The 25439-nt window shown below is 42.2% G+C and overlaps 1 protein-coding gene across 1 annotated transcript in view; it reads left to right on the top strand.

The window, feature by feature from the left end:
• LOC140535549 (uncharacterized) overlaps nucleotides 1–25439 on the top strand; it is a 74309-nt gene extending 48870 nt beyond the window's left edge. Inside the window, exons 61-89 of the mRNA XM_072656948.1 lie at nucleotides 2116–2307; nucleotides 2515–2667; nucleotides 3079–3208; nucleotides 3301–3372; nucleotides 3479–3673; nucleotides 4628–4742; nucleotides 4858–4949; nucleotides 7710–7849; nucleotides 8235–8450; nucleotides 8914–8977; nucleotides 9134–9220; nucleotides 10215–10418; nucleotides 11559–11634; nucleotides 11736–11895; nucleotides 11981–12076; nucleotides 14396–14546; nucleotides 14628–14791; nucleotides 15354–15512; nucleotides 15982–16041; nucleotides 17060–17150; nucleotides 19161–19209; nucleotides 19349–19439; nucleotides 19570–19659; nucleotides 22333–22444; nucleotides 22547–22642; nucleotides 22962–23042; nucleotides 23133–23216; nucleotides 23836–23971; nucleotides 25298–25439. Coding sequence (XP_072513049.1) covers nucleotides 2116–2307; nucleotides 2515–2667; nucleotides 3079–3208; nucleotides 3301–3372; nucleotides 3479–3673; nucleotides 4628–4742; nucleotides 4858–4949; nucleotides 7710–7849; nucleotides 8235–8450; nucleotides 8914–8977; nucleotides 9134–9220; nucleotides 10215–10418; nucleotides 11559–11634; nucleotides 11736–11895; nucleotides 11981–12076; nucleotides 14396–14546; nucleotides 14628–14791; nucleotides 15354–15512; nucleotides 15982–16041; nucleotides 17060–17150; nucleotides 19161–19209; nucleotides 19349–19439; nucleotides 19570–19659; nucleotides 22333–22444; nucleotides 22547–22642; nucleotides 22962–23042; nucleotides 23133–23216; nucleotides 23836–23971; nucleotides 25298–25439 — 3498 coding nt within the window. The remainder of the gene's footprint in view (nucleotides 1–2115; nucleotides 2308–2514; nucleotides 2668–3078; nucleotides 3209–3300; nucleotides 3373–3478; nucleotides 3674–4627; nucleotides 4743–4857; nucleotides 4950–7709; nucleotides 7850–8234; nucleotides 8451–8913; nucleotides 8978–9133; nucleotides 9221–10214; nucleotides 10419–11558; nucleotides 11635–11735; nucleotides 11896–11980; nucleotides 12077–14395; nucleotides 14547–14627; nucleotides 14792–15353; nucleotides 15513–15981; nucleotides 16042–17059; nucleotides 17151–19160; nucleotides 19210–19348; nucleotides 19440–19569; nucleotides 19660–22332; nucleotides 22445–22546; nucleotides 22643–22961; nucleotides 23043–23132; nucleotides 23217–23835; nucleotides 23972–25297) is intronic.

Below are 25439 nucleotides of genomic sequence, written 5' to 3'. Positions count from 1 at the left end.
AATGAAACACACTGAGTTTCCTTTCACAGAGGTCTTGTAGTCCAAAAAAGCATGAAGCTCTGCTCTGATTGGCTGGGTTATGGCACTGGTGATGGCTCACAAAACCCTAAAATACCAAAACTACACTGTTAAAAGTACAGGGTCCTTGAAGAACGTTTGGGGGTTCTTCAGTTTGAAAGTGTGGAGGAACTTTCCAGTAATCTTTTCTTCTAAAAACGATTTCTTAAATGTCTTGAAGGTTCCTCAAAGCACCTTAAGAGGTTCCTCCACAGTTTCAAGTTGAAGAACCTCCAAACGTTCCTTAAGGGTCATATCTTTTTGATAGTGTATTCCTAGTAGTCTTACTGAGTAGGGCTGCTGTCCTCTCAGTGTGATGTGCTGCTAGCAAGCTGAAAAGATTGTAGCCGGTTAGCTTTTAGCCTTGCTGCCATTCACTTGCCAGGGAAATGTAAATTTAGCTATTTTCCTTCTGATAGTAAATGGCTAGATTTAGCTTTTACCCTAACAGGGCCCCCATTTACGTCCCCCAAGCATTTGCCTCAATGTGTGCCAAGTTTGAGCTCCCCTTTTGTGGACACCGGCACAGGAAAAGCCAGGGTCACAACACCATTTTCTCCTAACATTAACAGCTGCGTCCCAATTGCTCACTACACACTAATACATAGATTTAGATTATATACCAGTCTTAATAGTGTGGGTTTCGCAGGCTAGTACACACAGTATTGACATACTAACCCATTTTGTACTAACAGGAAGTGATGACGCATTGCCATGCCAACATACATCACTTGCATATTCTGTTTGCATTTTCTTTTGCATTTCTGTTTCGAATTGCATTGTCTGATAATAGCATCCATCAAAACAGCCTATGGAAAACCGACTGGTTCTCAAAATGAACCGTGGATATTTGAGAATGCTCAGCTATGACATTTATTTTTTCTATATTTCATACATTTTCTATACTACATACTCAAAAAGTAGTTAGCATTAATAATTAGTATACGATTGTGATGCGCTGTTAATTAAATTACAATTACAATTAATTAAAAATATTAGATTACTATTGTTATATGCAATAATTCAAATAGTTTGGGCACTTGTATAAAATAGTCCTAGAAGTATATACACTATACATGTCCAACGAATGCATTCAGCTACTTTAAGGTGCACCCGCAGATTGTATTCTTATAGAGAAGTTCTGCCAATAGAATAGGACTCGTTGGAGCAGATCTACAGTGTATCACAAAAGTGAGTACACCCCTCACATTTCTGCAGATATTTAAGTATATCTTTTCATGGGACAACACTGACAAAATGACACTTTGACACAATGAAATGTAGTCTGTGTGCAGCTTATATAACAGTGTACATTTATTCCCAATAACACTAACGAATCACATTACATTTTGGAGGGAAAATGACAAGCAGTGCTCAATTTGGACATTTAGGGGTGTACTCACTTTTGTTGCTGGTGGTTTAGACATTAATGGCTGTATATTGAGTTATTTTGAGGGAATAATACATTTACACTGTTATATAAGCTGCACACAGACTACTTTTCATTGTGTAAAAGTGTTATTTTGTCAGTGTTATCCCATGAAAAGATATACTTAAATATCTGCAGAAATGTGAGGCGTGTACTCACTTTTGTGATGCACTATACATAACAACATACCAAAAAGTAGTTAGCATTAGTTATTTTGTTTTAGTGTATTATCTGGAAATTCTAGAGGACAATTTGGGAATTTTCATTTCTCTCATTTGGGATTAGTAAGACCTAACAAGAATAAAAATTAAAGGTAGTGTTTGTATAGGAAGTCATTTTTGCAGAAATAATGTTCTCATATGAGGCCAAAAGGTCAAAGTTTTAAAAAATGTATCACAATGCAGTGAAGCAGAAATGTAATGTCCCCATTTGAGGATGCAGGGTCTCAAGAGGTTAAATGAAAATAATATGATGTATCAATTTTAAGCAAATTCTCAGTCTACCATCATGAGCTTGTATCTCCATTTTGCAGGTATGAATTTTAACATCATTCCATGTACTGTACAGCTTTCCCAGTCATGGACAACTCTAAAATTGATGCATTCAGTTTGTGCTTCTTTTTCTCACAGATTCTCAGTAAAGGACAGATTGTCCAAGCACAGAGATTTAAAAGGCAAGGACAGTCTGTGGTGTCCCTGTCTGTCCCCGTCACCAAAGCCATGCTTCCTTCTTTCCGTCTGGTGGCGTATTACCATGTCGGAGCCAATGAGGTTGTGGCTGACTCGGTCTGGGTCGACGTGAAGGACACATGTATGGGAAAGGTAGGCCACCCACTTTATTCTCTTTATTCACTTCAGCTTCAGTTGTCTCCTCAGTCTGGTCCAAACTGGTTCTCCCAAATTATAAACCCAGTCAATAATACATGATAAGGAACCGAGGAAGACTATGATCATTCCTCCACCTGGTTTACCCCTTGAGACTGGAGTCTTCAGTATTTCAAACCAGTGTCTTTCTCTTCCCTGACATAGCTGGAAGTGGAGGCAAAGGAAAAGAAGGGAGCTTATGAGCCTGGCGAGAGGTTTGCTCTCAAGATCACTGGAGATCCAGGTGCCAGGGTTGGCCTGGTAGCTGTAGACAAGGGTGTCTTTGTCCTCAACAAGAACCGTCTCACTCAGGAAAAGGTAAATTGTAGAATTATTCAAGTCAAGAACCTTCAAACGTACCAGTGAAGAACCTCCAAACCTAACAGTGTATTCCTTGTAGTCTTACCGGGTAGTGCTGCTGTAGTCCTCTCATTGAGTCCTCTCAGCGCAATGTGCTGCTAGCGAGCTGAAGAGATTATAGCTGGTTAGCTTTTAGCCTAACTATTTTCCTTCTGATAGTAAATGGCTAGCTTTAGCTTTTAGCCTAACCGGGATCCCCAGCTAACATGTTGAATGATAGCATGTGTGGATTAACTCAGTGAACTGGTCCCAAAACTAAAAAAGCACTGATCATGGAGTCCCAGATTGGGAATCATTGGGACGTACCTCTCGGCTGATATGGATATTGGCCACAGAATACTAATTACGGTCCCCCTTTTCCACCAATAGATCTGGGATATCATTGAGAAGCATGACACTGGTTGTACCGCTGGCAGTGGCAGAGACAGTATGGGGGTCTTCATTGATGCAGGCCTCCTGTTTGAGTCCGACAAGGCGGGAGGCACCACCTCCAGAACATGTACTATGGATATTTTGCTATAAGGTATAATTTCCAAAATAGCAATAGTGCCACAAGCGGGGCTAATGGACTTTCTTTGTTTTTCTGTTTAGCACAAACCTGTCCGACTTCACCAAAGAGACGACGGAGAGCTGAGACAGTACTCCAGGTTACCCACACCCTGAGTAAGAATCCCAAGCCTTAAAGACTTGAAGCATTGAGTGTCTGTCTAGCATTGATCTTCAGGGCATCCCTGAGTCTTCAACTGATCTCTTAAACCTTTTCCCTCAGCTGGAAAATACAGTGGAGAGCTAAAGAAATGCTGCTCAGATGGACTGAAGAAGAACAGGCTGGGTTACACGTGCGAACGGAGAGCTACGTATATCACCGATGGTTCGGAGTGTGTCAAAGCCTTCATACATTGTTGCCAGGAGATACAAAAACTCAGGCAGGAGGAGGGCGAGGACGAGATGCTTCTGGCCCGCAGTAAGAGCACACTTTTCTCTGTATCTCTGAGCTGCATTGAAGATCTAAGAAGTTTGCCGTTTGCCGTTCGTTGCTCGATTATACGTTTTTTTGGCATACAGTTAATGAAAATATAAGAGACTATGGTTATATATAATAATTCGAATAGTTTGGACAACTGTATGAAATAGTCCCAGAGTGAGGAACACCTGAGGGTTCATAGCAAAGAGACAACACTATATTTGTCCAAATATTTGTGGGCACCTCTTCTAACAAATGCATTCATCTACTTTAAGCAGCACCCAATGCTGCTGATGCAGCTTGTCTAATCCCTGTAGAGAAGAAGTACTGCCAATAGAATAGGACTCTCTGGAGCAGATCAACATCATAAAGCCAGGCGTGGGCTAGAGGGGTATAAAGCCACCCACAGCATTGAGGAGTTGTGGAGCAGTGAAAGAGCTGTGCTCTATGGAATGATGGATGGTGGTGGAGCTCCAGTGAGTTGGGGAGTTAGCTGGGGAAGAACATCATCATCCAACATCCTGACCTCACTAATGATGCTCTTGATGCTGAATGCAATCAAATCCTCACAGCAGTGCTCCTCACAAAAGTCTAGTAGAAAGCCAAACTTCTTTCCTGGACAGTAGAGACGGTTACTCCAACACAAGCAATTTTAATACTATTGATTTCAGAAGAAACAATAAATGAGCAGGTGTCCCAATACTTTTGTCCACATAGTGTAGGTCAAAAGAGGGATCACTCTCTGTGAGAAGGAGGATGGTCTTAAGTGGTACCCTGTCCAGGGATAGTGTTTTATGGCTGGTTGAGTGGTTGGGCTGTCCGTGTTCACCCTTTTTTTCGTAACCTGGGACGATTGGGAGCTCTCGGCCCTCCAGGAGACGCCGAGTCTTTTCATTATCTGATTAAAACGTCCAGTCTAATGGAGAATGTATGTGTTTGTCAATGTTCTCATAGGTGAGGAAGATGACGATTTGTATGTCACCTCGGATGAAATTACGTCACGTACGCAGTTCCCTGAGAGTTGGCTGTGGGAGCAGAGGGTGATGCCAGCCTGCGCAGGAGGATCATGGTACATGTGATATGTCTGCATGTAGTGTTCGTGGTGCTGTGTGTAGGTGCTGAATCATCACCAGGCCTTGGCAAATCCACAAAATCTTTAACTGGTGCTGTTTCTCCTTCTCCAGTGCTTCAACAACCCTCTTTATGGAAAACAACTTCATGAAAGACTCCATTACAACCTGGCAGATCCTAGCCATCAGTCTGTCCAAGACCCATGGTCAGTGTTTGACCCTCACTCTTCTATTAGTCATTCTGTGAAACGGGAGCCATGTCCATATTGCAATTATTTAAAAAATATATAAACTATAATTAAACACAACATGAAACTGTTCCTCCAAAAAACATATGTTCCCTCCTCAGGCATAAATTCTTTATTATTTATAGCATTTTCATTCAGACATGGGAGCTATATTTACAATAAAATGTGATGGGGTGGCAAATTGGTTCCTAAAATAGCTGCAGTTAATTGTGTGGTCAGGTTCCTGACCTAACACACATGCTAATTAAAGTGAAATATAATTTTCTTTGCAATAATAGTTAGTGTTGCAGTGGTATACTGTTTTATTATTTATATGCCATGATGTAAATTCATACAGGTTATCATACAGTGTATTTCTGCTTTATACCGGTATCTGAAAAACAAATGCAATCAAACAGAAAATAACACTAATTTCTTATAATTATAGTTTCAATGTAAAAAACATACAAAATCAAAACAGTCAGCAGATTAATGCACAATAAAATAATCATTAGCTAGAAATAAAATATTTCTAATAGTGCTTCACCTCATCTGGAGCTTTCTTATTTCTAGATTTTCAAAAGGAAGATTTGACATCAAATTTCCTAAATAGATGTTTCAATTATTTCAAGCTATAGTAAAAATTTTGTGCAGCCAAGTAATAATTATAATATTAAGAAGAACAAGAACAACAACAACAGATATAATTATGAAATTATTAAAAGATTTCATTAAATTAAATCTGAAATCTAAACAGTGTCTAATGACTTTCAGAGATTAAACAAAAGTTACAGTTGACAAATTTAAGATGTTTGTGTTCACACAGATGAAATGGTGTAAAAAATAAATATACAAAGCACGTTCAGGCTCAGGCTTTTTCACATTTTAAAGAAAACAGCAATACATTAGTAAAAATATCTCAAGAAAATAAATAAAAATTTAATTACATTTGACAAAAAAGGAAATTGTTATAAAATGTAACAAACCCCCCAAAATCTTCCATTTTCTTATTGAAAAATACACTAAGAAATGAATACTTATTTACACATAGTGTCATGCTGGCTAGGCGAGACAAGAACAAGGGAATGCAAGATAATGATTTAATAACAAAACCAAACAAATAAACAAAACCTGGCATGGCAGTAAAGTACAGGGTCAAAACAAGAAACAGAAAACAAACTCGGGACAACTCAGGTGGGGCAAAACAGAATAAATCACCTGAGGCTGGTAGGTAACCAGGGAGCAAAGCGAGACGGGGCAAAACAAGAGGAGTAAAGCCACTGGCAAGGCCAGTAAAACAAAACCCAACCCCAAACCGCACTCATCAGGCGCGACTGAAATTACAGGACTTGAACACGAGGAAATCGGATGCTGAATCCCACAGGCGACCAACCAGTAAGCCAAGAAGCGAACTCCCTCTGAACATGAACCGGCTCTTAAAGAGCGTACTCTAGAGAACACCATAAACGAACCTAGAATCCTCGTAACATGAAGCCAACCATACAGCTTGGCGTGGCAAGAGCAATTCTCAGCACCAAGGAGTTTGCTTTAGCTCCCTATATACCCCAGCTCCCAGGTGAAACAAATCAAAACACATTACAACCGTAAATGAACAACACATGAACACGAATGGCTGTCAACATAAAAGTCCCTTGTGATGGACTTGAACAAGAGGAACAAAAAGTCCGTGAGCAGTGAAATTAACAAACATCAACTTAAAGGTCCCGAGGAGCCTGCAGACCGAAACCGCCCCCAGGGCGGGCATGGCGCCGCAAGTCTGACAATAGAAATGAAAACAGTACAACCATGAAATTTATACTGTTTAATACTGTAAAAAAATGTACTGTCGCACTTCTAATAATAGTGTAAAACATTTAATTAAAAAAGTGTGTAGATCGTGTGACGGGGTGGTTGGGTTGAGTTTGACAGACCCTGTCTAACATGAAAACGCAACAAAGAAATTTATATAAAAACCTTTAATTTTTTTGTCCAAAGTTTTAAATGATAGGGTGCATCCCAACTGTTTACCGATTACTATAAAAGTGTCAAAGTTGAGTATAATAAATATCAATATGCATTCTCAGAACTATATACAGTGTATCACAAAAGTGAGTACACCCCTCACATTTCTGCAGATATGTAAGTATATCTTTTCATGGGACAACACTGATAAAATGACACTTTGACACAAGGAAAAGTAGTCTGTGTGTAGCTTATATAACAGTGTAAATTTATTCTTCCCTCAAAATAACTCAATATACAGCCATTAATGTCTAAACCACCAGCAACGAAAGTGAGTGCACCCCTAAGAGACTACACCCCTAAATGTCCAAGTTATATTTTAGTTTACTGAAAGCTTGCTGATTACTATATGCTATTCATATATATATATATATATATCCCAAATGTGTACTATATATATATATATATATTATATATATATATATATATATATATATATATATATATATATATATATACTGTAGTAATGAAAAATTATTACAAATAATATGTTAGTCTATAAGATCATATATCATATATCATGTTAACAAGAGCACTAGAATGAATAGCTTTAAGCTCTGAAAACACTTGTTTAATGCATCTCATCAACTGTTATGGATGCAAATGGCACCGGTTTCGTAGACTTTCGTATGACTTCCCCAAAACCATGCCAACATGTTGGTCATAGAATCCAACATCTCTCTCTCCCTCTCTTCCTCTCGCTCTTCGACTCTCTAGGTATCTGTGTGGCCGACCCGTATGAAATGATAGTTAGGAAGGATTTCTTTGTGGACCTGAAGCTGCCGTACTCAGCAGTGCGCAATGAGCAATTAGAAATCAAGGCCATTCTGCACAACTTCTCCAATAAGAAACACGAGGTACGTCTTACTTTGAGAATTTCCCCACTACGGGACTAATAAAGGACTATCTTATCTAAGCTTTATTAGGTGAAAAAGCACATTCACTGATACACTATATGGGCAAAAGTTTTGAGACACCTGCTTATTCGTTTTTTCTTCTGAAATCAAGGGTATGAATGTATCCTGCTTATGTTGGAGTAACTGTCTCTACTGTTCAGGCAAGACTTACACACCTGGCATTGACTATGTGTGTGTGCATTTGCACATCAATGGGTGCAGCTTAAAGTAGATAAATGCATTCATTAAAAGAGTTGTCCACAAACTTTTGATCATATAGTGTAGTTTCACAGATCTTCCAATTCCACATTTTTTGCTGGTGTTGAGCTGTTTCTGGTTTCCACAGAAAGTGCGTGTGGAGTTCACAGAGACAGAGCATATCTGCAGCTCAGCCAGCAAAAAGGGCAAGTTCCGGACCACCGTTAGCATTGATGCCAAGTCCTCCAGATCCATCTCGTACATTATCATTCCCATGGAGTTGGGGAACCACTGGATTGAGGTGAAGGCTGCAGCAATTAATTCAGGACATGCTGATGGAGTAAGGAAGCCATTGAAGGTGGTGGTGAGTGTCAGCTGAACATTCCTGTATTCAGGTACTCTAGAGCTAAGGAACGCAAGAGCCAGTAAGAGCCAGGGCAGCATTTCTGTTGAACTGATGTTATTGCCTGAGTGTAGGTGAATCGGTGGCCCAGAAAAGCCAGAGATACTCACTCTCGAAACAACAAATAGCCTAAGCCAGAGGTCTTCAAATCTGGACCCCGAATCCAGTTTCCAGTTCTGGAATTTGTTTCTGCTGGAAGTTAAGGGAACAGCTGATATAAACAGCTGTTTGACTACATACTGTAGTGTCATACCTTCCAAGGATTACAAAAAAGTTAGAAGATCTCTGGAGGCTCTGAAGGTTCTGCAATGTTGAGCTCAGAGTTCAGATTTGAAGCTCTTACCATTTCTGTTGAGACGATGACGATGACTTCAGAAATAATCATGAAGCTTTCTGTAACAGATCTGAATTGTCTCTTTCACAGTCTGAAGGTGTGTTAACTACAGTTGAGGAGAAAAATGTTGAGCTGAACCCCTCTAAAGTTCCTGGTGGGTATTGAAGTCACTTTTACTGCTCTGGCTGTTCCATACTATTTCTAATTTGTTATCCTATCTGCTATCCTATCAGAATGATTGTCAGTGTTCAGGTATAGGAGTACACTGCTGTGTATCCCAATCTTTGTCTTTCTGTCTTGCTGTGAAAAGGTGGAGTACAAGTCGTGCATGTAAGGAGTGAAATACCAAACAGGCAGATACCAAACACACCTGCTCATACCTACATTTCTGTGGCTGGTAAGGAGAGCATGTATCTCTACAGATATTCTATTCATTGGCCCCTTTGTTGTGATCTAGTTTAGCTAGAAACACAAATCCCATCTCAGCCAAAACCTCTCAATTCAATACACACCATCCGCCACTCAGGTCTGTGTTAGATATGGACAGTTGGATGAAGGAATGGAAGGATGGTTGGTTGATTGGATGGATGGATGATTGAATAGATGCAGGGAGGGATGCATGGATGGATGGTTGGTTGGATGGATGGATGGATGGATGGTTGGATGGATGGTTGGATGAATGGATACATGGATAGATGGTTGGTTGGATTACTGGATGGATGAATGCATGGTTGGATGGTTGGATGGATGAATGGATGCATGGATGGTTGGACAGGTGTAGAAAGGCATGCATGGTTGTTTGGATGATTGGATAGATGCGGGGATGGATGGATGCATAGATGGTTGGACAGATGCAGGAAAGGATGCATGGATAGTTGGATGAGGGGATGGATTTAGGAATGGAAGGATGGTTGGTTGGATGGATAGATGGATGGATCAATGGAAGGATGCATGGATGATTGAATAGGTGGACGGATGGATGGATAGTTGGATATGCTCAATTTGAAGACGCTTCCTAATCTCAGAAAGACAGTGTTTAAGAAATAGACTGACTTCATGATCCACTGAGATGGACAGCAACTCTAATCTATTTCAAGCAGCTTGTTGGAAAGCATTGAGATCAAGGCTTGAGATCAATGATCACAAAAGAGTGGTTGAATACAGCAAATCAACAATCTAGAGGGTCTTTTTAAACCCAAAAACTGACTAGTAACATCTGCGGCAGCAAACAGCTGTGCAAGTAGATGCGACAATCCAACAAAACATCAGAAAAAAATGGCGCTGGAGAGATCATGACCCTATTTCTCTCTAAACAGACTGCAGTATTGACAACACATTAATGTCCTACACGTCCAACTAACCACTCATCTTCACCACCTCGTCTCCTTCAGGTCAGGAGGTGAGTCAGACAATCGAGCAGGCCATCAGTGGAAACTTCATGGGGCGTCTGATCGTGCAGCCTTATGGATGTGGAGAGCAAGTCATGATACGCATGACTCTGCCCCTCATTGCCACGCACTACCTGGACACCACTAAGCAGTGGGAGGGAGTTGGAATGCACCGCCGTGCCGAAGCTGTCAAACACATCCAGACCGGTGAGAAAACTCACTTCCAGTTCTTCATGGGTAAAACATGGGTAAAACAGAGATGCAGACTGTAGTCAGACTCAAGTGGCTTATTAAATGACTCGAGATTTAAGGTCCATCTTGAATAAAACAGGAATTAAACAGATTAAATTAGGATCCTAATGCAGTAAATTATTCTCATTGCTTAATAACTGAATTAACATCCAAATGTTTTAGTTAATGTCTGTTAAAATCTGAAGTAAAAGCTGCTTATGTGGGCAGTAAGAGCTTATTACCACAGTAAATAATCATGATTGTCCATCACAGTGTTCATCATTAGAACATCTCCTAAGTTCTCCTCATAGAGTCTAGTATTATTTAGAGTTCTCCTCATATCAACACCTGGTTTGGTGGTAAAACAGGGCTTAATGATGGTAAATCAGGTGAGATGCTGCTGCTGCTGATGGAGTTGAACAGATCCTCCACGCTGTGCTGGCTGGACTGGGGGGCGTCCAGGAGAAACCTGGAGGAACTGAGCTCTGTTCTTCAGACTAGCTCACAGACAAGATCTCACTACTTTCTTTCTTCAAAATGAGAAGCTCTTGTTTCTCCTTTTTACTGGATTTATGTTCTGATGAGATCTGGAGCTTCTACTGTAAAAACTGTCTTACTGCTTATTCCCTTTACTGGAACTAAGGGGCCTATAGGCCAACCCCTAAAAAACAACCCAAAGCATGATCCCTCCTCCTCCAAACTTTACAGTTGGTACATTGCAGTCAGGCAAGTAATGTTCTCTTGGCATTTGCCAAACTCAGACTCATCCATTAGACTGTCAGATAGAGAAGCATGATTCCTCATTCTACAGAACACCTAAACACTTCCACTGTTCAATAATAATACCTCTCACAGCTGATGGAGGAAGACCTAGGAGGGAGGAAATTTCACCAGTTGACTTCTTGTTGTTGGTGCAGCGGTGTATCCTATTACATACAGAACCACGCTGGAGTTCAGTGAGGTCTCCACTCTTTCACTGATGTGTGGAAGAAAGGCAGGGCTAGAGTAGGGCTATAATTTATACACTTAGGGTGGTAGTGGGACTGAATCAGACACCTGGATTCAGTAATATGATCTTCATGGATCTCTCTCTCTCTCTTTCTCACTCTCTCACAGGTTATCAGCGAGAGCTGACTTACCGTAAAGAGGAAGGATCTTATGCTGCATATAGAAACAGAGCTGGCAGCACTTGGTAAAAAAACCCTCCTGTCTGACTCTTCTACTCTTCTACCACTATCCATGTGCTCACCACTCACCTGTTGACTTCTCTTGTTGGTTTCCTTTGGGGTGAAGGCTGACGGCATACGTGGCTAAAGTCTTTGCCATCGCCAATGATTTAATTTCCATAGAGCCGAATGTTCTCTGTAGCGCTCTGAGGTGGCTGGTCCTGAGGACACAGATGCCAGACGGCATGTTCAAGGAGAGCGCTCCTGTGATTCAAGGGGAGATGGTCGTAAGTTATAACCGGCCTTCGCTTTTGACCGACCTTTTTGCTAAATCTCAGAGCTGTTGGTAAAGACTTCTTCATTTGATTCCAGGGTGACGTGCGAGGGAAGGACGCAGATGCATCTCTGACAGCATTTGTCCTGATTGCCATGCAGGAAGGAAGTAAACTCTGTGCCAAATTAGTCCCTGTAAGTCAAATATGATGTGCAATATTTTACATTAGTTGAACATTGTTGGTAAATGTGAAATGTAATGAGTTGCCATAGAATATATATATATATATATATATATATATATATATATATATATATATATATACATCAAATTGGTCTGCATGGCTGTCAGCCCAGAAGGAAGAGTCTTCTGAAGTCTGTACACAAGAAAGCCCGCAAACAGTTTGCTGAAGACATGTCAACAAAGGACATGGATTACTGGAACCATGTCCTATGGTCTGATGAGATTAATTTGTTTGGTTCAGATGGTCTCAAGCATGTGTGGAAGCGATTAGATGAGGAGTACAAAGATAAGTGGGTCATGCCTACAGTCAAGCATGGTGGTGGGAATGCCATGATCTGGAGCTGCATGAGTGCAGCAGGTGTTGGGGAGTTACATTTCATTGAGGGACACATGAACTCCAATATGTACTGTGAAATACTGAAGCAGAGCATGATCCCCTCCCTCCGGAAACTGGGTCGCAGATCAGCGTTCCAGCAGGAAAATGACCTCAAACACACCTCTAAGACAACCACTGCTTTGTTGAAGAGGCTGAGGGTAAAGGTGATGGACTGGCCAAGCATGTCTCCAGACCTAAATCCAATAGAACATCTTTGGGGTATCCTCAAGCGGAAGGTGGAGGAGCGCAAAGCCTTGAATATCCGCCAGCTCCGTGACGTCGTCATGAAGGAGTGGAAAAGCATTCCAGTGGCAACCTGAGAAGCTCTGGTAAACTCCATGCCCAGAAGGCAAATAATGGTGAAAATAATGGTGGCCACACAAAATATTGACACTTCAGGAACTTTCACTACTCACTTTTGTTGCTGGTTTTTATACAATAATGGCTGAATATTAAGTTTTTTTGAGAGAAGGATACATTTACAGTGTTATATAAGCTGCACACAGACTCATTTTATCAGTGTTGTCCCATGAAAAGATATACTTAAATATCTGCAGAAATGTGAGGGGTGTACTCACTTGTGTGATACACTGTATATATACAGTGGAGGAAATAAGTACCCCCCACTGACTTTAAAAGTTTTAATACAAAAAAATAAATGAAACGTCTCATAATTTTTGTCAGCTTTATTTTAACAGTGACACATAGAATATCAAAAGAAAAAATGAGAAAATTACATAAAAAAATTAACTTGATTTTCATTGAAGGAAATAAGTATTTGACCCCCTAGTAAAACATCATTTAATACTTGGTGGCAAAATCCTTGTTGGCAAGCACAGCAGTCAGACGTTTCTTGTAGTTTGCACACTTCAGGAGTAATTTTGGCCCACTCCTCTCTGCAGATCATCCCTAAATCCTTAAGGTTTTTAGGAAAACATTTAGGAAAGCATTTGGAAACGCGAAGATTCAGCTCTCTATGGGCAAGGCCATTCCATGACCTTGATATGCTTCTTATGGAGCCACTTCTTTGTTTCCTTGGCTATATGTTTTGGGTCGTTGTCATGCTGGAAGACCCATCCACAACCCATTTTCATTACCCTGGCAGAGGCAAGGAGGTGGTCACCCAGGATTTTGCGACACATGGCCCCGTTCGTCTTCCCGTCGATGCGGTGAAGTTGGCCTGTGCCCTTAGAAGAAAAACACCCCCAAAACATAATACTGCCACCACCATGCTTGACGGTGGGGATGGTGTTCTTAGGGTCATATTCTGTATTTTTCTGAATACATAAGTATAAATACAGAAAATAAAGTTGAGTTGAGGCCAAAGAGCTCAATTTTGGTCTCATCTGACCATAGCACCTTCGCCCAGTCTTTTTCCCAGTCATTAATATGTTCATTGGCGAACTTGAGGCAGGCCTGGACATGAGCCTTCTTGATCAGAGGAACCTTGCGTGCACTGCAGGATTTTAAACCATTATGTCTCAGTCTATTACCAATGTTTTTTTGGAGACTGTGATCCCAGCTGCCTTGAGATCATTAACCAGCTCCTCCCATGTAGCTCTTGGCTGATTTTTAACCTCTCATGATCATATATATAGTAAAATATACCCCAGCTTCTCTATTTAACTCCATGTTGAAAAAACTCTACACCTTCAAACCACCACCTGTCTCCTCCCTTTCTTCCATTACTCACCACACTTACCACACTAACAATTTATTTTCCCTTTACTGCACCAGTCATCCCAATCATTTGGGCATACCCAATAAACCCTTTCTTTGTGCTCTAACCTAATGTTTTGGCATTCTTTGATTGAGCCAAAACCATCAGGTAGGCCCTAAGACCATGTTAAGAAATCATGCTAAAGAATGGGACATGTGTGTCTCTCTGTTTTAGAGTCTTCCAGAGAGTATGACGAAGGCCACTGAGTATCTGGACCGTAGAATTCCCACTATGACCAATCCTTATGCTATTGCTATGACATCCTATGCCATGGCCAACGCTGGCAAATTTAACCGAGATCTCCTGATGAAGTTTTCCTCTGGAGGTCAGTGAAACCCACACTCAAATGAATGAGTCATCATGTATAACAGAGCTCTAGAATTTATTTTCTTTCTCTGATGACCAGAGGGTAGCCACTGGAAAGCTGCCGGAGGACACTACTTCTCCCTGGAAGCCACAGCTTATGCCCTGCTGGCTTTGGTGAGAGCGAAGGACTTTGAGGCAGCAGGGAAAGTCGTGAACTGGCTGAACAGGCAGACCAGTCCTTATGGAAGTAGTGGCACCACACAGGTAGGTCATACTCATGTACCCTGTACGGGCTACGAACAGGTGGGTTAATTGGCAGAATCAACATAGGAGAACAGTTCTGTAAAGGTAAGCACCTTGATGACTGGTTGGAGCTGACAGAAAGTCTACAGTAGCTCAGATAACCACTCTGTATGATTGTGGTGAGAGGAAAAGCATCTCACAATGAACTACAACATGTCCAACCCTAGAGAGGATAGGCTACAGCAGCAGAAGACCACACTAGGTTCCACTTCTGTCTGCCAAGAACAGAAATCTGAGGCTGCAGTGGTTTCGCACAGGCTCACCAACACTGGACAGTTGAAGACTGGAGAAATTTGGCCTGGTTTAACCTGGTTTACCTGTTTTAAAGCTTCACAGGTTAAAATAAAACACAGTCCTTGATGTTTTAATTAGTAGGAAATTGGAAATCTGGTGAAGCTAAGGCCCAGGGTTAAGCTAAGGCCCAGGGTTAAACTAAGGCCCAGGGTTAAGGGTAGGGTAGGGATAGGGTTAGGTTTTGTGTCGACATATGAAACATCTCTCTTGGTCTATATTTATCACCCAGGCAACTATCATGGTCTTCCAAGCTGTGGCTGAGTACTACAAGCAGGTGAGGAAACTTCAGGATGCAGACTTGGACGTGGAGGTGGCTGTGAGTGGACGGAAAAGACCCAGCAGATGGATTTTCAGAAGGGATTCCTCACACCTCACTCGTTCAGACAAGGTTAGAATGATTTCTGCTAGATTCTGGAGGAGCACTGCAGTGAGGATTTGATTGCATTCAGTAACAAGAATGTTAGTGAGGTCAGGATGTTGGATAATGATGATGATCACCACCCCACCTCATCATCCCCAACCATCCAAAAGTACTGGATGGAGCACCACCATCCATCATTCCAGAGAACACAGTTCTTCCACTGCTCCACAGCTCCTCAATGCTGGGGGGCTTTATACCCCTCTAGCCCACACCTGGCAGCATTAGGCAGCATGGTGCCGATAGGTTCATGATCTTTACTACCTGCCCTAGAGAGTCCTATTCTATTGGTGGTGCTTTTCTATAGGGTCTAGACAAGATGTGTGTGTACATTAGCAATTCTGCATCCCTATTATATTATATTATATGAACCTTTTTAATCATGTAATCATTAATATGCTAAGACTGGTTAAGAGGTTCTGGGTCTGTACATCTACAGGTTCAGCTCAAGCAGGAGTTCAGTGTTACTGCAAAGGGATCTGGCGTGGGATCTCTGAAAGTGAGTATTCACACAGCCTATACTCCAGTGTGTTTTGGGTTTTTTGCATTATCTGTATTTCATTTAATCAGTTTTTGGGTTTGCATGAATAGACCAGTAGTACAATCATTTTACATTGACTTCCATTGAACATTAAGAAGGTCTTTTTTCTCCTCCTGTAAAACGGCTGTTTTGGAGATGGTTTTTGTATTATAGCTGTTATAGCTGGTAAGAAAAAGGGCTGTAAATATCTTGTATTTGGCTGTTCTATACGACGTCTTGACTCTTCGCTCATTTGTTTCCCCATCTGGGAAGATGTTTTTGGGCCTTTATAAATCGGGGAAAAAAGAGATGCTGCGTTTGATGGCAGAAAGCTCCCTTATGGATTCTGCATACCATTCCAACTCTGACTTGTTGGGTCTGCTGGTGTGATTCAGGCTTGTATACAGCGTCTTGAATGGATGTACGGTTTCTGCATAGCAACTGATTTTTACAGGATTATTTCCCTTAACAATGGATGGGCTGCAAACGTTTGTACACCCGATGATATACACACAGTAATAGTTACATTAGTAACACCTAACCAGCCACATGGGGTACCACAGCAACCACCTGATACCATAGCAACCGCTTAGCAGCCAAAAAGCAACAATACTTAAAACTAACTGGCTACTGCCAACACATTCAGCAGTAGTGGAGGACCACAGGGAGGTTATACAGCAGGACAGGACAGGCTCATATCAGCAGCAAGCAGCCAGACAGCAGAGGGCAGCTAAGCACAGGGGGGAGGGAAAAGAATGGAGAAAATCATGATGTGTTTAGGAGTTTGAATAGACGGAGGTATGACCTGTAAAGGGAGTAGATTATAGAGACTGCATTGCTGATCAGGAACCTGTGAACAGAGAGCAGTACAGCTCCATCAACAAGGACAACAGTACAGTGCATTGGATTGTATGGATTTTCATTATTTATCATTCTTAATTGAAAATCTTGAGCATTTTTTGTTGGTTTAAATAAATAATAAATATCCCTCTTACAGGTACTGACTCTGTACTATGCGAGACCCACTGAGAAGGAGAATGACTGCAAACTGTTTGATCTTACTGTTACGATGGTACGACAGCGTGATGGTAAGATTCACCATTACCCAATCATACCTCTTCAGGGTTATGGCACAAGACCAAGTAACAGAGGGCCCGATTCAGTGAAGTTAAGATTGCTGGCGGTTAAAATCTGGAACTACCGCCTTTCTTCGTATTTTTCTGCCAGATTTTTCACAGTGTATCTTATCCCTAAGTTAATGATGTAAATGGAATGATGTAAAATCAACATCATTCCAACTCTGAATTGTTGGGTCTGCTGGGGTGATTCGGGCTTGTATACAGAGTCTTGATTGGACATACACACTTGGACAAAATTGTTGGTACCCCTCGGTTAATGAAAGAACCGGTCACAGAAATAACCTGAATCTGATTCAACCATGCTTCAACAGAATTATTGTAAGAGAAATGATGGTACTCCTAACCTTTAATATTTTGTTGCACAACCTTTTGAGGCAATCAAACGATTCCTGTAACTGTCAATAAGAATTCTACACCTCTCAGCAGGTATTTTGGCCCACTTCTCATGAGCAAACAGCTCCAGCTGTCTCAGGTTTGAAGGGTGCCTTTTCCAGACGGCATGTTTCAGCTCCTTCCAAAGATAACCAATAGGATTTAGGTCAGGGCTCATACAAGGCCACTTCATAATAGTCCAATGTTTTCCTCTTAGCCATTCTTGGGTGTTTTTAGCTGTGTTTTGGGTCATTATCCTGTTGCAAGACCCATGACCTGCGACTGAGACCAAGCTTTCTGATACTGGGCAGCACATTTCTCTTTAGAATCCCTTGATAGTTTTGAGATTTCATTGTACTCTGCACAGATGCCAGACACCCTGTGCCAGATGCACCAAAGCAGCCCCAGAACATAACAGAGCCTCCTCCATGTTTCACAGTAGGGACAGTGTTCTTTTCTTGATATGCTTCATTTTTCCATCTCTTAACATAGAGCTGATGTGCCTTGGTAAAAAGTTCAATTCTTGTCTCATCTGTCCATAGGACATTCTCCCAGAAGCTTTGGGGCTTGTCAACATGTAACAGTTTCCTTCTTGGTCGTCTCCCATGAAGTCCACTTTGGATCAAACAATGACTGAGAGCGCGATCTGACACTGATGTTCCTTGAGCTTGAAGTTCACCTTTAATCTCTTTAGAAGTTTTTCTGGGCTCTTTTGTTACCATTTGTATTCTCCGTCTCTTTGATTTGTCATCAATTTTCCTCCTGCGGCCATGTTCAGGGAGGTTGGCTACAGTCCCATGGATCTTAAAGTTCTGAATAATATGTGCAACTATAGTCACAGGAACATCAAGCTGCTTGGAGATGGTCTTATAACCTTTACCTTTAACATGCTTGTCTATAATTTTCTTTCTAATCTCCTGAGACACTTTTCATTTGCTTCCTCTGGTCCATGTTGAGTGTGGTACACACCATGTCACCAAACAGCACAGAGACTATCTGTAGCCCTATATATAGGCCCACTGACTGATTACAAGATTGTAAACACCTGTGATGCTAATTAGTGGACACATCTTAACTTAACATGTCCCTTTACCAAATATTTTTGTCTAGGGCCTGTTTTATGATTTTACCTTTTAAAGTAATTCTGTTGAAGCATGGTTCAAAATCAATGTCGAATTTTCATTTGTTCATTTTCATAGAATATTATTTTTACTTTTGTCAGATTCAAGTTATTTCTGTGACCATTGTGGGTTTTTCTTTCATTAACCGAGGGGTACCAACAATTCTGTCCACGTGTGTATGGTCTCTGCATAGCAACTGATTTATTTCCCTTAAGAATGCATGGGTTGCAAATGTTTGTGCACCCTTCTTATGTGCCGATGATGCACACAGTAATAGTTACGTTAGTAACACCCAACCAGCCACATGGGGTACCACAGCAACCACTTGGCAACACCTGAGCAACCACCTGATACCATCGCATCGTTACAGAACTATCTGGCCAAGAATTTCTTTGTTTTTTTAACAAGTAAAATGACTTATGGTTATAACTGTTGCTATGGCGATGTGCATTTCACCTTTTTTCAGCAACATATCGAGGAGCCAAAGAAAGCTATGAGCTCACCATCACCACCGCGTGAGTGCAGTGTGCACACATTTTTACAACAGTGTTGTGCGTTAGGTTCAGCACAGAGAATATTATAGATAACATATGAATTATGGCGCATTTAAGGTTTTAAATACGTATGAATTACACTTTCGAATCATCTCTACAGCTATAGGAGTCAAACCAGAGATGCCACCATGTCTATTCTGGATATCGGCCTGCTGACAGGATTTGTGGTGGATGAAAATGACCTCACTGAAGTAAGGAAATCTCTATTGTTCTGGTAATATTAATACTTTCCCAGGGAACATAATATCGTCACTGTCATGCAAAAACTTTTAAAAAATAACAAATTAATTTTTTTGTTTTTTTCCCCTGTGTTCACAACAGCTAACCACCAGGACTGACAGATACGTGCAGAAGTTTGAGATGGATAAACAGCTTTCAGAACGAGGCTCTCTCATCCTTTATTTAGATAAGGTACGAAACAAGACACAACTGTGGAGCACTGAAACTGCTGGCGTCCACAAACTTTTAAAAAATAATAATAATCCCTACGCTTTTCCACTGATCTGCAAGTGATATATCCCTAATAGTTTATACTGTGTACTAATTCTGTAATGTGGTGGTCATCTACAGCGGGGTTTAAACCCAGGACGCCATGTTGGCGGGCCGGTGTGCTACTGAGTGAGCTACCGATCACATGACCAATGGCCCCAAGTGCAGAGTCCTTAATCTTAGAGGCAAAGCGGAAATGAGAAATAAAGTCACCCGGGACTCGAACCCAGGCTGCCGCATTGCGAGGCTGACGCTCTGCCGTTTCACCAAAGCAGCAGTTATAAAAGTGGCCAACAAATAAAAACTTAAAAGGAGTGGATTTAATAAACAAAGAAGATGTCATGTCTAATGTGGAAAAAAGGCGGGAAAACAAACAAAGAGGAACCTCTTAAAGCTCAAGGAAAAATGGAAACTAAGGGCAAAAGGATCTCCCAAAAGAGAAAATGAGAGAGAATGAGAGAACAAAGAAGTTACAGGGAAACAAACTCGGGGGAAACACCCAAAGGAGAGTGAGACCCATTCAGCCTTCTACTGCCCAGGTGTAGTAAATTGGGTTCAATTACTGGCTGGCATGACTCGGGGCCTCCCCCTGGTGGCAGGAGGAGGCCTTGCCCTAGAGCTACCCTTTACAGGACCCTGCCCCCGAGGGGCGGCACCCGACATCCCCAACCCAGCTGCACGGTCCCAACGAAATGCCCGTATGAGCTCGGGGTCCAGAATGTGGCGGGAGGGCACCCAGGACTGTTCCTCAGGGCCATAACCCTCCCAGTCCACTAGGTACTGGAGCCCGCCCTGGACCCAACGGACATCTAGAAGGCACCTGACAGTGTAGGCCGGCGCACTGTCAACTGTATGTGGGTCCGGTGGATCGGCGGGACCCACAGAACACAAGACGGGTTTGATGTGGGACACGTGGAAGGTGGTGTTAATGTGCATCTGTTCATCCGACCGGACCCCAGTTCCTGTCTCCTGTTCTGGGAACATGGGCGGAGCGTACCCATACTGGAACTCAAAGGGTGACATTCCCAGGGACGAGTGCCAGAGGGTGTTATGTGCGTACTCCGCCCAAATCAGTTGGTCAGACCAGGTAGAGGGTGAGGAGGAGGCCAGACAGCAGAGGGTACGCTCCAGGTCTTAACTGACCCTCTCTGTCTGGCCATTAGACTGAGGATGGAAGCCAGATGTATGGCTGGGCTCCGCCCCAACAGTCAGCAAAATGCACCCCAGAACCGGCTGGTGCCCACGGGTCTGATCAAATGTCAGAGGGGAATCCGTAAACCCGAACCACCTGGTTGAGTGCTAGATCTGCTGTCTTCTTAACTGACGGCAGCTTTGGGTGAGTCACAAAGCAGCCAGCCTTGGAGAACCTGTCCACAATGACTAGAATCACAGTGTCGTGACCAGGGCAATCCCATGATGAAGTCAAGGGACAGATTTCTCCAGTTTAATTAACAGGTGGTTCACAGGAGCAACTTGAAAACCCGCTGAACGTGGGCGACTTACTATAGATGAGAATGTCATCCGAATAGACGAACACGTACCTGTCCAAAGCCACCCTTTTGATGTACCGCTGAAAGACGGCAGGCGCGTTCATCAAACCGAATGGTCATAACCCTCTTTGACCCTGACCAAGTTGTAGGCATTGTGCAGATCCAGCTTGGTGAAGATGGAAGCCTGCTGCAGTGCCTCAAAGGCTGAGGTCATGAGGGGTAATGGGTAGCGATCCTTATTTGTTTTTTCTATTGAGGCCTCTGTAATCAACACCCCCTGGGCCCGAGGGAGAACCGTCAGGTCCGTCAGAGGTTTTTCCTCTCCTGACGGACGTTGGCATTTCTCGAGAGTTTGGGACAAGCAGAATGGAAGTGCCTAGAGACCCGACAGTAGAAGCACCTACCTTCGCGCATGCATGCCTGAGACCATGGTGGAAAGCTGAGGTGAGAGTGCTGACATTCCATCCGCTCTCCGCCGATAGTGTGCGGAATTTGATGCCGTAATCAGCCACCAACCTTTTTTCCTCCATGGAGCACGGACGGGGAGGTTAAAGGTTTGTGACAGCGCTGCTGCAAACTGGGCCACAGAGGCACATACGTTAAGTTGGTACTCCCACACCAGGGTAGCCCAGGCTAATGCCCTACCAGGAGAGAGATGATATATGCCACCTTCGCATGCTCTGACAGAAAGCGGGATGGCTGCTGCTCGAATGCCAGTGAACACTGAGGGAGGAACCCTCTACAGCCTCCAGGTTCACCAGCGTAGCGCTCTGGGGCTGGTAGAGAGGGTTCAGCATGAGGCACCACGGCAGAATGCTGGCTATCTCTTAAAGCAGTGGGGTAACTGGATCTGTGTGCTTATATAGCCTACTGCCCAGGTGTAGTAATTTGGGCTCAATTACTGGTGGCAGGAGGAGGCCTTGCCCAGAGCTACCCCTTACAAGTTCTACTTCTAATCGAGTAGATTAGTTACTGGATGAAGGGATGTCACTCAAGCATGCTCATTAGAATGCTAGGCCCTGCCCAGGCAGTTCTTAAATAGTGATGTACAGCAAGTCCAGTTACTGATCTCTCTCTCATCCCTGTGTTTGTTGATTTCCACCAGGTCACACGTAACAGAAACAATCCGGACAGGGTTGTTTTCAGGGTCCACAAGATCACTGATGTGGCTATGCTCCAACCTGCTGCTGTCACTGTGTACGAGTACTACGACCCAGGTACGTTCATATATAAGTCTGCACTTATACACACACACACACACACACACATACACACACACACACACACAGAGAAAGAAATAAACACTTGTGTTTGCACAGGGGAGCGCTGTGTGAAGTTCTACCACCCGCTGAAGAAAGATGGAGCCCTGAACAGACTGTGCAACAGTCAGCAGGGCCTGTGCCAGTGTGCTGAAGGTACGTGCTGCACCTCCATCTGCTGTATGACACATGAGTGTGGATGGATGGACATGGATGTAATGGATGGATGAATAGTAATATTTAATTTCCTGGAAGAAACAGTCAGTGACTCAGTGATTTGGTCAGTCAATGACTCACTTAGTCAGGCAGTGGCTCCAACAATCATTAAGTGATTCAGTTAATCAAAGCCTCAGCGATTTAGTCAATTAGGGACTAATTGCTGCTGTTAATCAATGAGTCAGTGACTCAGTCAGTGAGTCAATTAGGGACTCGGGGGTGGGACTCTTTTCTGAACACTCCATATCTTCTAACACAGAAAACTGCAGCATCCAGAAGAAACAGAAAATCAACGAGAAAGAACGGGATGAAAAAGCTTGTGAAACTGGCATGGATTATGGTAAACACTCACAACTGTGTGTGTGTGTGTGTGTGTGTCAGTGTAATAATGTGTAATAACTGAACGAATGATGTGCGTGTCATTCAACAGTTTACAAAGTCAAACACCTGAGTTCTGAGAAGAGCCCATACTCAGACTACTACACCATGAGGATTGAACAGGTCCTGAAAGAAGGTATGACTCCTCCACTGGTTCCACTGGTTTAATCCATTTGTTTCTGTCTACAGTTCTATGTGAGGAGTTCCAGCCTCATGTGGGTTTGATTGGAGACCCCTGAGCTAGAACATAGTCACTAAGTTAGTTTTGTCAATCGAGTATTTGAACAACATTCAAGCGTTGGTCAGCTTTGTTGTCCTGGACAGCAGATGGCAGCATAGGCAAAAAAATGGGTTTTATTAACAGAATTTGGCTGAAGTTCTTATCCAGAACCAGTGCTGTTGGCCACTATTCTACAGCACACCACACCAGCCAGTACTTTAGTAGAGAAATGCAAAGAGCATTTATGATATCAGGATGTTCACCACCCCACCTCAACCCCAACCTCCCCAAAAAATCCTAAAATAACTGTACGGAGCCCCATCCATCATTCCAGAGAACACAGTGTATACCTCTCTAGGCATAGTCCCATTTCACAGTACCTCACTATAGGCACTAGACATCTGTGTCAGCTGCAGGTGCAACCTAAAGTAGCTGGATGCATTCGTTAGAAGGGGTGTCCGCAAACATTTGGACACATAGTGTAATTGGATTAGGGGAAATGTGCCCCCACTAATGTGTGTGTTCTGTCTTGCAGGAACTGATACAGGTGTGGAAGGACAAGTGAGAAGCTTCATGGGTCATGCTAACTGCAGAGAGTCTTTTGGGTTTGAGGAGGGCAAGTTTTACCTCATCATGGGCCGAAGTGCTGACCTACCAAGAAAAGATGGAAGGTATGGCTTATGGTGAATTTTAAGGTTAAGGCACAGGTTACTGATGCTTTGCAAAACACTAGAGGCATAACGGCACACAAAGGTCCCAGTTTGGTACATACCATGGTTCGGGTTTGATTTTGGTACAGTGGAGAAAAAAAGCAACTTATTATTATTATTATTATTATTTTTATTAATAATAATAATAATAATAATTATTATTATTATTATTATTATTATTATTATTATTATTATGATAATAATAGAAATCTGGCAGTTGATTATTACATTGTATTAAAATTTGAATTGACCAATAATTAATTTTGTTTTCTTTTCCTGTAAAGTTGCTGTTTTAGAGAAAGTCTTTTTTGTGTAACAGTCTTGATATATTGGATATACAAGAATTTTGTTGCATATGTAAGCTCCCCGGACAGAGAAAATAAGTCGCCTTGCGAGTTTATGGTGGTAGTATCTTCAGGCTCCTGCAGATGGCGCTGTAAATAGCTGCAGGTTGTGTGATGGGCAATGCAGTGGCTGATTACCATACAGCGTCCAACCGTCATCGGGTGTTTGTGCTTGTGGGGCGGACTTGCCAAGTCTGTTCTACCAAGTACACCAGTCCCAACTTGTTGTACTTAGTATTGAGAATAATCCAGAGTCTCGTTGGTGTGGAAAATGGGTCTCAAAGCAGATGTTCGCTTGTAAAAAGAGAGTATATTTAAGAGCTTTAAAGGGATTCTTAAATTAATAATGTAATACATTTTTATGTAATTTCAAGTGTATTGCTTAACCCCTTAACACTCCAAGGCTTATTACACACTAAGGTGAATTACTCAGTAACTACAGGGACCTAAAAACTGCTCAAACTGGTGAACAGTTCTATTCTTTGGTAATAGAAGTGTGTACTAACTCCTTCAGGACAAAAAATGCCTTTACAACAGAAGGACACTTTCTTTAATGCAAGGTGACTAATGTTTTATCCATAGAACTTATTTCTGTCTCATATTTTTAAAACCTATGTAGTGCCATATATCATATATTTCTGTTTGTGCATAGCCCAGACCATTACCAACCCACCATAATATCCCTTGATATTACAACACTAGCAATTATTTAAACAGCTATACCCCATGTTTAAAACCCTGGTAAAGCAGAGCTCTGTAAATAAAACACATTCCTTAAACTGCTGTTATGTCCAAATAACATCATGCTTAAAGGTGATAATTTGGCATTTTGAAGATATGGGTTATATAGAGGGTTTTGCTACTGTATGTTAATGAACATATATACTTTCTAGAGTGTGTGATAGGCTCTGTGTGGGTTCTCACTGTTTTATCTGTTTGGCAGGCTGCAGTACATCTTGGGCGAGCAGACATGGATTGAATACTGGCCCACAAGAGAAGAAGGTCAATTGAAAGAATTTGAAGATAAATATGTGGGCCTCCAAACCCTCATTCTGAATCTTATTACCTTTGGCTGCACCACATAA

This window comes from Salminus brasiliensis, chromosome 15 (genome assembly GCF_030463535.1).
Source record: "Salminus brasiliensis chromosome 15, fSalBra1.hap2, whole genome shotgun sequence".
NCBI classification, from domain to species: domain Eukaryota; kingdom Metazoa; phylum Chordata; class Actinopteri; order Characiformes; family Bryconidae; genus Salminus; species Salminus brasiliensis.
This window is presented reverse-complemented; position numbering and strand designations above follow the sequence as displayed.